This window comes from Lingula anatina, chromosome 1 (assembly GCF_051362555.1).
Source record: "Lingula anatina isolate TDL-2025a chromosome 1, LinAna3.0, whole genome shotgun sequence".
Classification (NCBI taxonomy): Eukaryota; Metazoa; Brachiopoda; class Lingulata; order Lingulida; family Lingulidae; genus Lingula; species Lingula anatina.
Window position 1 is genome coordinate 27,227,761 of NC_141767.1, and position 17,126 is coordinate 27,244,886.

General features: G+C 34.3%; 1 protein-coding gene across 1 annotated transcript; it reads right to left on the bottom strand.

Moving 5' to 3' along the window:
• Window positions 1-781: 781 nt before the first annotated feature.
• LOC106160321 (putative U3 small nucleolar RNA-associated protein 11) lies at window positions 782-9,222 on the bottom strand. Its single transcript, XM_013536874.2, has 8 exons — window positions 9,033-9,222; window positions 8,312-8,373; window positions 7,279-7,381; window positions 3,484-3,597; window positions 2,303-2,396; window positions 1,890-2,020; window positions 1,475-1,585; window positions 782-1,231 (listed from the first exon to the last, which is right to left on the bottom strand). The coding sequence occupies exons 1-8, from the start codon at window positions 9,090-9,092 to the stop codon at window positions 1,145-1,147; spliced, it is 762 nt and encodes a 253-aa protein (XP_013392328.1). The 5' UTR covers window positions 9,093-9,222; the 3' UTR covers window positions 782-1,144.
• Between the last annotated feature and the right edge of the window lie 7,904 nt (window positions 9,223-17,126).

The window sequence follows — 17,126 nt, forward strand, 5'->3', positions numbered from 1 at the left end:
CTATTGTGACAGTGTCATTAAATGTTGGCAGTTGTGACTAAAAAAAATCTTGCTCATCAAAAGCTAAACAGGAAGTGGACTGGAGTCCAGTTTGCTTGACTTTTCACAGTTCTCAGCGTAATTATGTTTTAAAATACATCATTTTAATATTTCAATTTTTTTCTTTTACAAAATCACACAAGTACGCACTGCTTAATAAACAGGTGTTTCTTTTGATTCAAAGTTGGTGAAAAAGTAGGTTTCATGGAAACATTAAGTGAGCCCTTCTCAGCCTGCCTTACAATTTAACATTCATGACTATCAACATGTTACCCTATCTGCCTAACCCAGACTGTGGGCAAAGTTCCCGCTAACGTGAATTATATTGCAGTTTTGTGGTATGATCAAGCCAGATATTTTGATTGGTTGATGCAAACAAAAACGACAGGTACGCAGTACCTAGCCTACATGACCATTCCAAGATGTGTGACAGGATATTTCTTCAATCCACCTGGTTGTCTGGACAGAAGAATTTCTTTTTCCCCCTTAATTGCACATTACACTTAAATGAACACAGTTTTGAAGAAGTGCTGTCTTGGTACTGTATTCTGGCAATGTGTGGACTATAAAAATAGGAGCAAAGATGGTGAGAACAGGTGCTAATATTGTAATTTTGTGTACTTATTTTCCTCCCTGCCATACCTTAAATTCATCTTACAGTCTATCATTAAATGACCTTGAATTAAAGTGATTTAATCAAGAATTTTGACACAGTGATTAAAAAAAACAATTAAAAGTCACATTTTTCTTTGTTGCTCTGTATAAGGCAATAATTTATTAATAAATAATACCTTGGTAAATGACTCATTGTGTCAGAGATGTGAGAGGGTGGCCAGTTTACAGTCATCAGCATAAGGGTTGTCATAACACATTTTATGCAAAATAATTTTTTTCAATTGATTAAGTTACATTCATTTTCCACCGTTGAACCAACCAATCACTCTCCAGCTTAGCTCAACATCATGGGCCCAATTGCTGTCCATTCCCTTTAATAGTAATAAACATTTCAAGCTGTCCAGATTTTTTGTTTCTTTTTAACTTATTGTTCTTAGGAAAAAACACTTTAATGAGCTTCAGATTCCATGCCTTCCTCGTCACCTTGTGGTCACCTCTTTCTCTGTGGCATCCATTTGTACACAGCAGCCATTTCCTTTGTCTCATCAGCAACCTTCTTTTTCCTAGCTTTTTTGTCCTGGAATATGTAATATTTTCTTTTTGTGTAATATGAAAATAACATTAACCTAAGATTTTGCTTTGAAAAAACTCTTAAGGTAATTCAAGGTTAAGAGCATTTAATTTTACAAAATTTAGTCAAATCATCACAAAGTTATTCAAATTCAATCAATTACCATACATATATTTGGAACAAGACATCTGATTAGCAAAAGTGAAATGATAGCAAAAACACTCGTAAAAGCTATCTATAAGAATGTACCATTAACAGTTTCTTCATTTCCATCTTCTGTGCTATTACATGAAGGTGTCTTTCTCTTTCTATCCTTTTGGAAAGTTCCTTGTATTTTTTCTTTCGTTCCTCTGCAAATTCCTATACAATTGAAAGATAATTTGATCTCAACTCTCTTGTCTCTTGTGGACAATTTTAAAAGTCAACAAATCAGGTTATAGTATTCTCAATTGGAGCAATGACTACTTCTGACTGATCATCAGACTTGATGACGAGGAATTTAAAAATTCATCAGGTTTGATCATCATAAGCAAGGCTTTTGTAATGAACCACTGATAGGAAATACAAAAATACATTTTTAAAAAAATAAAATCCAGACTCAAGCAGTTAGTGAAAAATAAATTGTTGAGGCAAAAAACTGAATTGTCAAGTACACTGTCATTACCTGAACTGTATCTTGGTCAAGACCACTCTGATATGTTTGAGTTTTCAACATGTCCAAGGTTGGGCGGTTGTATGTTCTCCCAAGTAAACTGGGGTGAGTGTTGAAACGTTTGGCTACATCAAACGATTTTGCTGAAGTTGCAAGTTTAAATTCATAAGTAGGATTTAACAGGTCCAAGTGTCAAAATCATTCTCTATCCATTTTTTTTTTCTCTCATCATTATCATCACAGAGAAAAAATCTGACAAAAGTATTGAATGATCAACAAATTTAACAAGAATTTCCATTCTTAATTATAAACTATACAATTAAAATGTACGTCTGAATTTTTCTTATTTACTGTTCACTTTTCATTTTAACAATTGTATGTTTTTTTAAATGCATACAAATATATTAAAATGTATATGCACTTACCTTCTTTCTTTGAGTCTACAAAAAATGTATGCTTATTTTTTGGTTTTTCTTCACCTTCAAGTAAATGCAAACTTCCTTTTAGCTTTTCTATTTTCTATAATTAAATAAAGCAACAACATAAATTAATATACAACAAAGTCAAACAAATAAAAATTTTAATTCTTAAAATTTAAAAGAAAACTGCACAATACACATGCAAATTTATTTTAGACATTTTCTGACTTTGATTTGTCCTTTATGTTATGCTAAGGGTGATTATTATTTTGAAAATATAGGACAGTCACCCATCAACATGGTCTCATACACCCTGTTGTTTTCCATGATACAAATGAACACTGCATTTTAGTGATGATGAGCCGTGTATTATATTTCTTTAGTAATGCCAACTTTAAAAAGGTTCAGAATGAGCCAGCTAATTTAATGTCACAATAAGCCATGTTTCTACTTATACCGTTTGTCTCACAAATGACTGATAAACCTACGATGGAACTTGAATGAAAAGATTTGTCCCACAGCAAAGTTTAGAAACCATAACTATAAATAGGTCACTTGGGTCATGTGATGTCATTTGAATTTAGTCAAAAAAAAACTCAACATGTGTTGAGGTTTCATTAACTGGTTTAGTAGTTTTATTTTTTAGGCCCTTGCAACAAAGGAGAAAAAAGAAAAAATTAACTCAAAAGTTAGCAGAAGGCTCCATTTAGAGGATGGAATAACAAAACAGTGCAACAAAATACACTGAAAATTATGGGAGAAAGCCTGGCACGTGTAAACGAGCAGGTGTTTCATGAGGCCCAAAATGTTAAGTAATAGATATATATCAATTCATGTCAAAATTATTAGAAATTAATTCAAATATCAGTTTTAATTATTCTTCACTCCCTTTTTAATGCCAAATAAATAAGGGGCAAGGGAAAAATAAACATTTTATGCGCAACTAACTAGACTAGGTTGCAATGACCTCAGTCTGGTACATGGCAAGTGAGCGTCTTTGAATGAGCGCCTTTAAACACCCACAGCAACAGATATTGGTAGACTTAAAAAATATAAGAATTATAAAGAAGAGGTTCTTAAGTTTCATTTGATGTGCAACACAGATGTTCATTAAAAGAAACTTTGTAACAAGAAACAATCAGTGCCAAGAACAGGTGTGCAGAGGCTACTGCAAAATATTCCTTTACCTTCAATTCAGTGCTTCGCTTGTAATTGATATATTTTAGATCTTGGGATTGCATTAATTTCAACTGTTCTTCACTATATGCTGGGGGAGAGTCATCATTTTGGTGCACACCTTCCTGAAAGTAAATCATCAAATAGCTCTTAAATATCCTAATTGAATTACAAATTTTAAAAATCCAATAAAATACCCAGGTACATTCAATACCCACAATGAGACATTGCTTTAATTTCTTAAATATTGAATGGCATTGTAAGTTAAAAAAAAACAGTAACAGGTGATCTATCATTTCAATGGAAAACAATTAAGTAAGCTTTCAAAAGTTTATAACATCATCCCCTCACTCGCAAGACTAGATGAATTAAAAGTTATTGTAAATCTCAAATAAAAGAGAAGACAATTCAAAAAAAAAAAAAAACTAGCAAAAATGTTCATTAGCATTATCAAACACAAACTATTAGCTTATGGCCAACCTAGGCGAAGGTCACCCATGAATAGGGACGGGGGGTCGATCTACCTGACATTCATAAGAGGGTGCTGGCCACTCTACCACCTAGCAGTCAGTGAGTTTCAACATCTACTCACATCAGTCTGATGAAGGCCTTCAACCAGGTTGGCCGTAACCTAACGGTATGAAAATATTTCCACTTGTGTTTGATAATTTTCATTAACGAAAAAAAAACTACTTTTTAAAAAACAATGGCTACTTTTCCAATCCATGAAACCATATTTTCTTACAGCAAAAATACAACCAAAAATATTCAGAATTTATTATGCCTGATCATTTTTCTTCCATAACACTTTTGGAGTCAAATTCCTCCAATATTGACATTTTACCAACCACTTACATCACCGAGAAGCAGATAGTTAAGATGGGGTAAAATCACTCACACCACAATGGGACAACTCTGCTTCACAGATTAATTTCTTAATTTCCCAAGAGTTGCAAATGATATGCTAAAAAAGACATGTAAATCTAGTAGTGAAAGCTGGCTTAAAATCGTAATGACAGCTGGAGGGAAGGTGAACAGGGATCACATTACAGTCAACAATTGCAGCAAACCACAGGGAAATCGAAGCTGTTTTTTATAACACGCTGGAGAAACAGATGGCTAAAGACCTTGTCAACTTTATTGGCCACATACCCTAAAACAGTAGGAAGTAACCATACACTGACATTTTTTGCTTTTTCAAGTTTCATTTTTTTATAAGTTTGTCGTTTGAAATGTAGTGATTATCAAAGCACTGTTTGTTTAATGAACAATGACACAAATTTGTGGATTTGATTTTCATACTTTTCTGTACAAATTACAAAAGACTATCATTTCTTGGTTTCAACAAACTAAAAATAAATAATAAACTGCAAAAATGACAGTCAAGTTTCATCTGACACAGGACTGCCTACTAATGCCTAACCATTTCTAAACATCATCCTCAGCTATGCATTTTCACTGGACTTTCTATCCATCATTACTTGTCAAAACTTTTCACAAATGTATGCTACCACCAATAAAGATGATTAAAATTACCAAAATGATCAAAATCCCTCAGTGACTACAGCTGTATATTTTGATTCCCTTAGATATAATCGGCAAGATTAAAAGGTGACAATATGAGTATGCGAAATAATTCATCATGAAGTCCCAGAAGACCCCCAAGGGGTTTCATAATGATTGCTTTAATCTACACAAAACAATTTTCTGAGCACTCATTTCTGACACCTTGGTGGGACTTTTGAAAAAGTAGATAAGCCCTAATTAGTTTAATGGGCCTTAAAAACTTGATGAAATTTACTTGGTTATTGATGCATTCAAATATCAAGAGTGGTGAGTTGGAAATTTAAGAAAAGTCCATTTATTTTGTCTCAATTAGCATTTGTTAAGTGCCACATTCAGAGCAAATGAAAGCATTTTATTAACATTCTCTTTCAATATGTTCTAAATATAACTTAGATATATTTTTAAAAATATTCTTCCAAATAGATTGAATAAAAAATCTCTAGTGAGAAAGACATCTTAATCAAATTGTTACGAACCAATTTATCAATTTCTCATATTTTTGCGGGACTTAAAAAATACATGAAAATTGTCAAATGTCCATTTAAGAGGAAAGTATTTGAAAGCTTTTTTGCAAGATAACTGTGATCTTTACATTAACCTTTCTCTAAAATACAAGAAGCATCGGGAAGATTTCCTTGTCTTTCAGATGAATCCAATTTGCAAAAATGTTGTGTCAACTTGTCATAACAGATTCAGACTGCAGAGCATCAGGAGAAAAGCTCGGCAGTTCATGCTGATAGCTATTAGTACTGATTGTAGCCTCTGATTTCCAGGCAATTTATCAACACTGTCATCCTCAATAACTGTCTTTCATTTACCGGATGACTATTATTGGGTTTTGTCAACTTTAACATTTACTTGTTGTCACAATGTCTTTGTTACTTCATGGCTGCTTTATCAATTACTGAAAATAAATTGTCATTTAGAGATAAATGAGAAAAAATATAGATTACAGAAGTGTTGGTAAATATTCCATTTTGACATGTATGTAACATACCTACAGGTCAGAAATAAATACACACTTTGGCATGTCACAGTTGTTATCAATGGGGCAAATAAACAAGTGTTTGACTCACAGAATTCTTCATTAAATTTAAAATTACTAGCACCGTTTTATTTTTTAGTAAATCACTTTTGGCAATGTTAAAGCTATAAGTCTTTAATTTAGGCTACCAGTCAATCTATTTACTTTTGACTAACAGTGTTCATATCTCTGTACAATTCAAGCTTGGTTCAAAGCCGCATAATGGAATACAAATGGATGCATAACTAGGAATGAGGTTAAATAAAATCTTTGAACTGCCCTGTTAATGTGGAGGCATCAGAATATTATCTGGCAGATACCAGCTTATATCTGTCTTGTGTTAAATGGTCAACATGGCTTATACATACTATTTACATAAGATACAATGATTTCACTTAGCAGAAAGGTTGACAAGCTGAAAAAAGCAAATGTTTGTTGTTGCCTGCCATATACATAATTCAGGGTTGTTATCCACTAGGTGGCACTACAAAAGTTATTGATCACAGTATCTTGAAGAAAACAGTGAATGAAGTAGTCTGCAGTAATGATGAAAGTAATGCTGGTCATGAAAAATTTTATTTTATGTAACAAAAAGATATTATCAACTTAATGATACAAGAAACAACCAATACATTTTATACATAAATTTAAAACTTCTGATTAATGTCATTTAATTAACTTTTCCTCTTTTTTTTATCCACAAAAAACGAAATTAATATTTTTATTCTACTTTGGACATTACGGGTAATATACAAAACTAGTTGTAACAAAAAATATGAGTCTTTCAGTCTAAGAAGTTTTCTACTGTTGAAACATTGTATTTGTGTTTATTATTATTGCTTCCTAAACATGCTTATGAAAGTAGGCTTTAAAATATGATCACTGATGTCAGAGAGGGATAGAACTGCAGAAATCTTCTCAAAAAAAAAAACTGCTATAAATAGACAGGAAATATGGCAATCATTGTAAATTAGTTTCATTCAAATTATCATGTTAAATATTCATTAGTGGCTGCTATCATTCCCACATTAATTTCCAGAAAGAAAATAAAAAACTCTCAATCCTTTTTTTTTTAATTTTTCATTTGAGTTGCTTCAAATATTAATCTTTTAAAAAAATATTTAGCAAATATTGTAAAAAATATTTTCAAGATACAAAATGGCTAGAAAGAGATTAATCAGTCAAATGACATAAGCTTGCTTTTCTCAATACTGACCTTTAACCTTGTGTTGACCATTTTGAAATAGAATTCATCTGGGTTTTTGTCCAAAGCTTTCTTCTTTAAAGATTTGATCGTGGCTTGTTTTCTCTGATAATCTCTAAAATCAAGATATAAAATTAACAAAGCTAGTCAGGGCCATATGTTAACCTCAGGCACCAGGTAGCCCTGTAGGGTTACCAACAGCCAAGGTGTGATAGCTGGAGTTTTTTTAACAAATATATATGTTTATATCAGGATTTGACATGAAATATTTTCAAGCACTTGCCCAGTCAGGCAAAAAGGTGTCAAAATCAACTTGCCCCGCTCCAAAAAATATATTTTTTTAATTATAAGAGGGGGGGGGGGAGAGGGGTGTACACAGTGAATAAATAATTTAAAATAATGTGTTTGGGAGGAGGTTACAAAAACTTAATTGCCACACCTGAAAATCACTTTTTTCAAACAGTGCTTGTTCCTCAAAGTTAAGGATTCCAATTATTTTTAATTGATATTTTCTAAATTTCTCATTATTGATGTATCTGCAAGGGGTGGGGGTACCTCCCCTAAAGAAATTTTGAAATATGAATAAATATTTATGGGCAGTGCAGTTCACTACCTGAGTGACTTGATTTGAAAATTACATAAAAAGAGGGACTCTGCCCTCCCCCACCCAACCCCCTTTCAGTTTCTGGGGAAAAAAATCACACCAAAATTCTCCACTATCTGAATCATAGTTCTTAACTGTACCAAATGGCACTGTTTGCTCTCCAAAACACCAAAATTTTTCATTGCCCTTGAACGGACCCCCTAAACCACATACCAAGGGTAGGCTTTGCACCTGAGGCCTGTCCTTTCTAAAAAATCAAGCCCGCCTTCAAATAATCCTGGATCTACCCCTCAGCATTACATTTGAAAAAACTTCCTTTACATGAAATGGGACACGATGACTAACATACACAGTAAAATCAGAACAGAGTCTTTAAACACAGCAACTGACGACTACTGTATATATGCAATCATCTTGCTGAAAATATCTGACACCACTTACGTTGCTCGCAGTTTGTAGTCTTTTTTCTTCTCCAAAAGTCCAAGATGTGCCCTGCTACTCGGCTATAAAAAAAAAGGTTTTTATGAAATTGGTGCTTCCATCTGATCGTGATTTTAAAACAGAACATTTAAATTCACAATAATCATCTGAACAAAGCAAGAAAACAAAGAATATTTCTTGAATAGAACAGTACCTAATATCTATGCTTATATAAAATAAACTGTGTATATTGAACATGTATTTTAATACATCTTAAAAGATGTGTTTTGTATACTTTTGGGTGGAAGACATCACCTGATCCAAAAATGGGGGCATCACAGCATTTGTACGGTATATTGTTTATCTGTACATTTATTTGTTTTTGACTACTGGGAAATATCATCTATATGTTTAATATGCGACACTGATGTCTAAGGTCGAAATGCTGTCTGTACACACAGTGAAATATCAAGACGTCTTCTTGGACAAGTACAAATAACAGATGTAGTTTCCCGTCTTTAGATCTCTTGACCACGTTTTCTTTACACACTGAGCGTGCTAGTACGACAATGAATACATTTAAGCAAATTAAAAAAGGAAGACTAGAGGCTGCTTTTATGGAAAAGATGGAAAATTTGAGTCAAATTAGCGACCCCACAGCTCCAGTTGCAGCACACATCCATGAATGATGAAGTATTTGGGTGTTGGGGGCAGTTACTTAAGATAAGGCTATATTATTTACCTGATTCCTCTCCCTGTGAGTCTTTTGGTGCGATTTTTTTGCATTCTTGAACGTCGACATCTTTGCTTTGTGTATAAATTAAGAAATACCGATTTGTTTACGTTTCACACATACGAACACATGGCCACTACAATCGGAAATAGCGATAACATTGATCTGCGCACGTGCTGCTAGATGTTTCTAATCTCTCAGCATTAGAGAGCAAGATTAGTCTAAATAACGCACGTACACTCACTTCGGTCAATATAACGTATATGCATCTTAGTTCTGATGTTCATTTGCTTTTTTTCATGAAAATGCATTTTAAGGTAATAATTAAATCTGCATAATAAGTTTCTACAACTTTTTTAGATTTCATGTTGTATTTCTTGGGAAACTAAGTTATCGTTAATTGGCAGTCAAGGTAGGCCTACTTAAAAAGCAATTAGAAAATTAGAATTAAAAAAATTTGAATTTCAATTTGAAATGAAACTGATGTAACTGAAAGGGTTTCGTCAAATTAATATAAAATTTCTATTTTTAAGCTCCTGAAAACACGTCAGCTATTCACCCACTGGTGAATGGTTACAACCCGTCCCAAGGCCCCAGAAAAACACTGGGTAGTAATTTCAGAGACTCGAGTTTAATTTACGGAAAAATTTGATTTTGAAGTCTCCTGTCGATTAAATTGTGATATGAGTAGAGCCGTTTAATCACTGCGCGTGCCAAGTTTGTCATTTTCTTACCCAATTTTGTTTTGGTCGTTTGAGATTTCAATTAATTAACTCGACAGCGCTCTAGGAACTTAAACCAAATTTTCTTAACCCCGTCGTGGCTTTAATTTTGCGGTCCCTAACCTTCAATCCGCAAGAGCTCTTCTTCTCCTAGTATTTTCTTTTGAAGCAATCGAGCTTAATTTGTCCAGGGAATTCGTCACTGATTGCGGATTTCGAGTGTCACAGGACCTTTGCAACGCACGCATTTCACCCTTGCTCCCAACTCCCCGAACTGTAACAAGAAATTTCGATTTGCCCTGCACCACGAGGATTGAGATAGGCGTTACAAGAATTAACTTCTAATTTGTTCTATTTTCTAAACCATGAAATTGTCTTCTGATAGCATGGATTTTAGCACAAGGCGATAAGAGAAGACGCTGTCAGGATGTCGCATCTGCTGTGACTAATGATAATGTTTTACTCGATCTATTGCACTGTTGCCACAGTGATATTTTGATATTGCCATCTTCTTTTATTGCTAATTTTTCCCGTTTGGCCACCAACCATCGGTCAGTCGGGTTTATCTGTTCATTTAATGCTCATATATTCTTGATGTACCAATGAATTATTCCTCTTGATTTTTAGGTTTTATTCTTTAAATGTTTTTGTTCCCTTACTTCTTTTCTTTGATTTTTTATCATTTAATTTTTGTAGTGAATTTCATTTCGCGTGTTATTTCTCTCTCTATCTCTCTCTCTCTCTCTCTCACACACACACACACACACACACACACCATGACACATACACACGCACACATACAAGCACACATACTTTTAAGTCCCCAGCCGTCAAACATGCCTATCGCATACAAGCACCGACTCACCTATACTAAACGTGCGGCGCAATGCACTTGTCTGCCCACCCCGCACACCCATTATCCAGCAGAGAGGATCTATCACATGTCATCTTTTTCACATTGTCTGAAACTTGAAATCTTTTATAACTCCATTCCATTTTCAAAATGGTTTACTTAAGGGAAAATTTAAAACACTAATTCTTTTTGTTGTGTGATGGGGCTTTTAATTTGTGTGGTTTCCGCACGCACAGAAAAATGCAGATTTTCAATTGAAATTAGGCCTACATGATTAGCGATTAATATTGCCCGCGAAATTTACCGAACGTTTCTCTTTAAAACATTTCCATTTGAAAGGAACATTAAATTGAATTAATTGTTTATCATAATCATTCCTAACCCAACAGCAGGACTTGTATCGATCATATGTCGTCCCTTGAAACTCCTCTAAACGACACTCTTGCGATATTACGAGAAATCCACGTCGTTTCGGTAATAAATCTCCGCAGGACTTTTCTAATCACAGCGGGTCCAGATCGGAGCGCAACTTAATTCTGTTTTCGTTCTTTTCCAAATGGATTAGTGCCTGATCTGAACGGGGGCTAGAACCCAGCTATCTCCGTCTAACTCAATTTTCATTCGGAGGATCGAAGGTAAACGACAATATATAAATTAACGAAGATTGATGATCGTTTCGAAAATTCAATTTTGTTGCAATTAAGACAAATAATAATCTAGTAATAAAATTGAAAACGTCACGTGATTTATGGAAAGAATATCGTTCTTTACTAGTGTTCAAACATTTTTTTCTGTTGTTTGAGACATCAGTTACCACAACCAGGTCTATAGATTCATGGGTTTTAAAATGTGTCCCACTCTGTACTATTTCTTGTCCAAACTGTATAAAATAAAACATGTTATCGAAAGCCTTTTTTAACTTGCACAAACAAGTAAAATTATACAGATGTATATGTATCAAAGAGCCTAAATTGTTCTCAGCTGTTGAAAAAATTCATCGATTCATTTATTACAGCAGAAACCCATATTTCCTTGAAACACAGGTATTATTATAAATTATGCACATATAAAAGGCTTAATTTCGGGCTGTGTTTTTTTTTTAACTTGCTATATTGTTTAGAAGGTAATGGCTTTAAAATGTTATTTTTTTTAAATCATCAATGTTCTGACAAACACCTCCCTTTGTAGCCTCGTCTTCCCTGTAGCCAGATTACCTCCTTTGTTGTTTTAAAATATACAGTATATATATTTTGAGTAAAGTGATAGAGAGCCTTAATTTGATAGTTGTGCTCAAAATGCCACGGAGGCCATGATTCACTGAGAGAAACCCCAACCGTTTCTATGTATGTCAAATTTCGAACAGCATCTTGCCTGTGTTTTACGTGATACTTCAAAATTATAATAAAACCGTATCTGAGGGAAGGCAAAATAACGTGACGAGTACATAAGTTCAAGTCACAGAGCAGTGTTGTTATAGGAATGTAAATAAAGACAAGAACGATGCAAATGGCAGATTGGTCAATTTCAACGATTAGCAATCCTGAACGACGCACATGTATATTCTCCTTGCCCTCTGTCGTAGTTGTCATAATTTGTTGTTCACTAAGCCGTGCGATGATGTGTTCATTATAGATAGCAATAATTAGATCAAGGTATTACGGCGAGCTGGATCGATAGATTAAAGATAAAATTAGAACCATTCATCGACAGGCTACCACAGTTGATGCTCTGATGTAACCCTCCAAACTCTATCAAATTTACGTCAATAAAATGAAGTCCAGTTATGTCAGCATCAGAATTAACGACTGTCTGTTTGATATGATGTAAACTTGCTCGATGTCCTTCCCTAACATTGCGGAGAATTTATTTCATTTTCGGTACATGATTGCACCTTTCTACATTAAGTGTTATTTGCGTGCTCGCACCAGTAATGCATTTCCAGTTAATATATTTATATTCGATTGAATGGAGCAAGCTCGTTCTCTAGGCAAAATCGTCTTTTGGACGCATCATAGAATGAAAATTATGGAGTAAAACATTATTTAGCGAAGGACATGATTTTCGTTTTCAGCTTAAGATTTTTTCTCTCTTAATATCATTTACTGTACAACTCATAGTGTGAGTACGCGTACCGTGAGGAACAGGGTCAGATTGATTCTCTATTTAATTGTTATCCTAGTCAGTCATTGGATAAATGTACCAAAGTTGTCAGATTGACTCAACTTTAAGTAGAAAACGCTAATCAAATCAGTTGTTTCATAGATAATTTCAGCCGCTCCATAAAACGTGATTTTCTCTTCATATCTAGTCATGATTACGGAGAAAACTTTATTACAAATGTTGTGAAAGAAAAACTGGACCATCTCACGGTCTAAAGTGAATATGTATTTAAGTTGAAAACATTCTAATGGTTATTCTCTCTCTTTCAGAGAGCATTTGCATTATATATGTAATATATATTGCGTATCATTCCTGCTGAGCGCTTCTTGATTTTTTTGTATTAACAAGTCTCAGTTAAACGTCCAGTGTTCGTCTATTATTGAGAAATCGCGTCGCGAGAAGAGTAATATCAGTGAGATCAAGTGTGCTTAAAGTAAATCTTCTTCATTACAGAAGATAATACATTCCTGGAGGCATTTTTCTGCACGTTGTCTCCAAGAAAATATGTGTTTCTTTCTTTTGTTATCTATGTGTTCTGCTTTCCTCAATTGACACTATTATTGGACGGTATATAAAGTAGATATAGCGAACTCTATAAATAAATTCACCCAGATCATTAAAAAAATATAATTATATCATTATTGAAGAGTACGAGTGTATCCAAATAAGGTGGAGATAGCTGTTTGCTGTGGTTTATAGGCTTATTAATTACTTCTATGGCCTGTGTGTACTTACTAGTGATGAAAAGACAGAAAACTATAGGCAGGCTGCTCTTTTACAATATTTATTATGAAAAGCTAAATAAGATGTTTCTTTATAGACATGTCTAATAATACAACACAAGTTTTACACTTATTAGTAATTAAGTGAAATAGCAAAGACATAAAGGAGCATAAATGTACAGATAAACAAGTGAAAGTGTTACACAACTTAGGAATTTATGAAAAATAAGTTAACACCCGTATACAGTGTGAAATATACATGGAGCCCTGTAAGTAGATATTCTTTAGATAAGCTAAATAAGATGTTTTCACATATAGACATATTTATAAATACAAAACAAATTACACCGATAAGTAAATAATGTGAAATTGCAAAGAACAAAACACGGTTTTATTATTCATTCGGCAATGTTTAAAGAACTGGTTCTCTGGGACGGAACGGATGTATGTAAGCATATCTACAGATATTTGTTAACAATTACAAAAGGAAAACATAATACAAAAAAATACACATTAGCTTGAAAAGGGCCGATTTATTCCTATGCTTCATTTAACATTTATGCTTGCTTTTACTTGTATTTAATTTTTTTTTCATTTGTGATATACGTCTATTAATTCCAAAAGCCGTTAAATTCATCGCTATTAAGTAAGAATCGATCAGCGAAAACTCGAGCATTGATCCATGTAATGGAAGTCAGTAAGTAATTAGCTCGTGCACGATGTTGCTATGGTAACAAATCTGGTAGTTTGCAGGTGCAGGTACAAGAGGGCGTCACGGTCAGTAGTAGTGTGTGCCTGTCTGTGATTTTTTTCACCACACTTTCCTTACAACTTGGCAGGTAAACGCAGGTGTTTGTGTGACACCATGGTGTTGTCATGACAACCCGAGGTGCGTCTTGCCGCTGACGTGCACCTGAAATAACCTGTTGCTGTTGTTATTTCGTCTTACTTCATACGCATAAGCATTCGAAAATTTGAAACGGGATAAAGAGTTAATCTAGTGACGAACTAATTGACTTTTATATTATTCTTGCATGGGAGACAGGTATTTTCAACGGACTTTTCAGCAATGTTTGCGACGTAGCAGGACCACGAAAGATGAAAGTCAAGGTTATTTTTTCAGTCTGCTCTCATTTGGTTATATTTGTCTCCATCAAGTCCCCGCTGTGGCAGTTAAAGTCCTTCTATATCTATATAAGTATACTTTCGTTTTCTGCTACTCCTTTTTTGTCTTTCCCCTTCAGGTATGTTGGTGGTACGGGGTCTGTGGTAGGCCTACGTGCAATACCACTCCTGTGGATGAAAAAAAAAGATAACAATAACTTTTACAATAATGAAATTGAAAAGCATGTTGAGAATTATAATGGACAACCGGGAACTTTGCTTAAAGTTTTGCTGACTTTTCATTTATAACATTGCATACAATCATAGTGATGGTAATAATAGTGATGGTCTAGAAGATGGCAAAATCTTTAGGAAATCCTGATCACCGTATTTCCTGACACGCTCAATTTGATGTTATCGCCTCTAAATAGCTACAAGATAGGAAAGCGTGACATAAATTACTTCAGAGAATGTCATTTGCTGTCACAGCCTTTTCAAGTGTTTTATGGGTGACAAGAGCAACGACATCACCGCGACGTCGCATCTTGTCCAAGGCTTCCAGTAGAGGTTGTCTTGGAGACACGTACGGAGGAAGAAGTATTTAATGACGACTGAATTGCCCCAGGGTGGAGATAAACGATAAGACAAGCAACCCCCGAGCTTGAGCAAGCGATGGATAGCTAAATGTCGTTTATTTTTCTTTGACCTTAAGTTTAACCTCTTCTGCCGCATATCCTGTAAATGTTTACGTTTTTCTTAAGAAATACACATTATATTCAACTACAAATACATCTAGACATCGAAAAAATTCCATAAGACTACAAAATAGAAGCTTTTCTAACAAGGCATTTTTACAATGTGGATCACTTGCGTATGCAATTATTGATCAATAGTTATGTTAATCGTTTGTCATGAAGTAAATAAAGTGTACATATATGTATTTTACGGGTTGTAGGTCAATCAAACAAAAATGACCAAATGCTTTACAGGAATCTTCACAATTTCCACCTCACCAGTTACAATTATTTCCCTTCAGTCGGAGAGTACTATATCAGGGGATTTAGTCGAAGAAAAATCTGGTTTTCGTCATGCTGATGGTCATCTAGAGATTAAACCCATCAAATTTTTAGTGAACAAAAGTATACCTTGTCTCGCGACAGGCGTAACTAATAACGGAGAGATGTGGACCCCGATTAGACAACGATGTCGCCTCACGTTAAAGACAAAAGAAAGGTAAAATCTGATAAACTAAAACAAAGAGTAATAAGAGAGTTGGTAACGTCATCTACGAGTTCTGTGAGACCTTTAAAAGGGAGGATTTGCGGATTTTTTAAAAATCATCCTTTAAGTTAATATGTCACTCTCTCTAAAAAGCCGATAACAATTCTTATTTAACAGAAATACAGGCAGCACATTCTTTGACCTAAAACCGTAAGGAAGTTCCTCAATTAATCCCTATCTTTCATTACGACAAAATGGCAACACGCATTTGGCCAGAGAAATCAACCATGAAAAATGTCTTCTGCTTCCTCTGTATGGTATGGGCGCCTGGTGATAACATACAAGGGGGCGCATCGCCCGCTATCTACACCGCTAACAACAAACAAGGCGACTATCGCAATTTCAAAATTGCTATCATTAGACTGGACAATCAAAATCCGTAAAAATCGGACTATTATTCGCACGGCTATCCGTATATTAAATTATTTACTGGGGCCTGGTGGGGTGTTTTGTGGCCGAATCTTTTTCCTCATTTCCTATTCAGATTTTATCAACAAGTCTGGGTTTGTATACGTCCGACCACTATAGGTAAACTGAGGTCTTGCACGACTATATATAGCAACGCGCCAAATGATTAGCATAAAACATCACTTTTCGAGAGTTTTCGTGTCTAAAACTGTTTATTTTTAATGCGATTTCATGAAGTAATAAAATACTCATTCACCTGCCCAGGACAAGTACAGAAAGTTAGTGCATTGTACGAAGACCTTCATTAAATTATGTTCTTTACTATACCGTCGGCTTAGTTGTCCAAAACTTAAGGGGCGATATTACTTCCATGGGTTTAGTCATAAATTTTGTCTAGTTTAAAACTTGATATAAATCTTAAAGGTGTGCAAAACTGTAAGGATAAATTTTTAACAATTCTTTATCTAATTCAAATTTAAACACCTGAAGAAAACCCCGAGCTTAAACCCTCCTGTAAGATAGGATCTAAGACGCTAATTTCTGTTAGAAAAAAATAAGATAAAAAAGCAATAATATTATCAAATAAGTAAAACACTCCAGGACTTTTTTTAATATGCTAACTATATCCCAGCTAAACACTATGTGTTCAGTGGAATTAAGAAGGTTACTCATCAGTCAGATAGATAGAAATATGCACGATAGGGACTACCAGCTCCCTGCGGGCTGACCGGCCTAAGAAACTGTGAAGAATTACATGTCGAGGATAGGTATTCTAAAAAGAGTAGAGCAAAAGGGGATAAAATGGCCCTGTGTATTTATCTTTTAAGTTAAAATTTAAAAATACACTCCGTAA

What these genes read in the sequence shown, in the direction of transcription:
- LOC106160321 (XM_013536874.2), bottom strand. Translation starts at nt 9,092, where the DNA reads ATGTCGACGTTCAAGAATGCAAAAAAATCGCACCAAAAGACTCACAGG. An exon ending in CTCACAGGGAGAGGAATCAG is followed by an intron (nt 8,374 to 9,032) that starts GTAAATAATATA and finishes TTTTTTTTATAG; the next exon opens with CCGAGTAGCAGGGCACATCT. An exon ending in TGGTCAACACAAGGTTAAAG is followed by an intron (nt 3,598 to 7,278) that starts GTCAGTATTGAG and finishes ATTTACTTTCAG; the next exon opens with GAAGGTGTGCACCAAAATGA.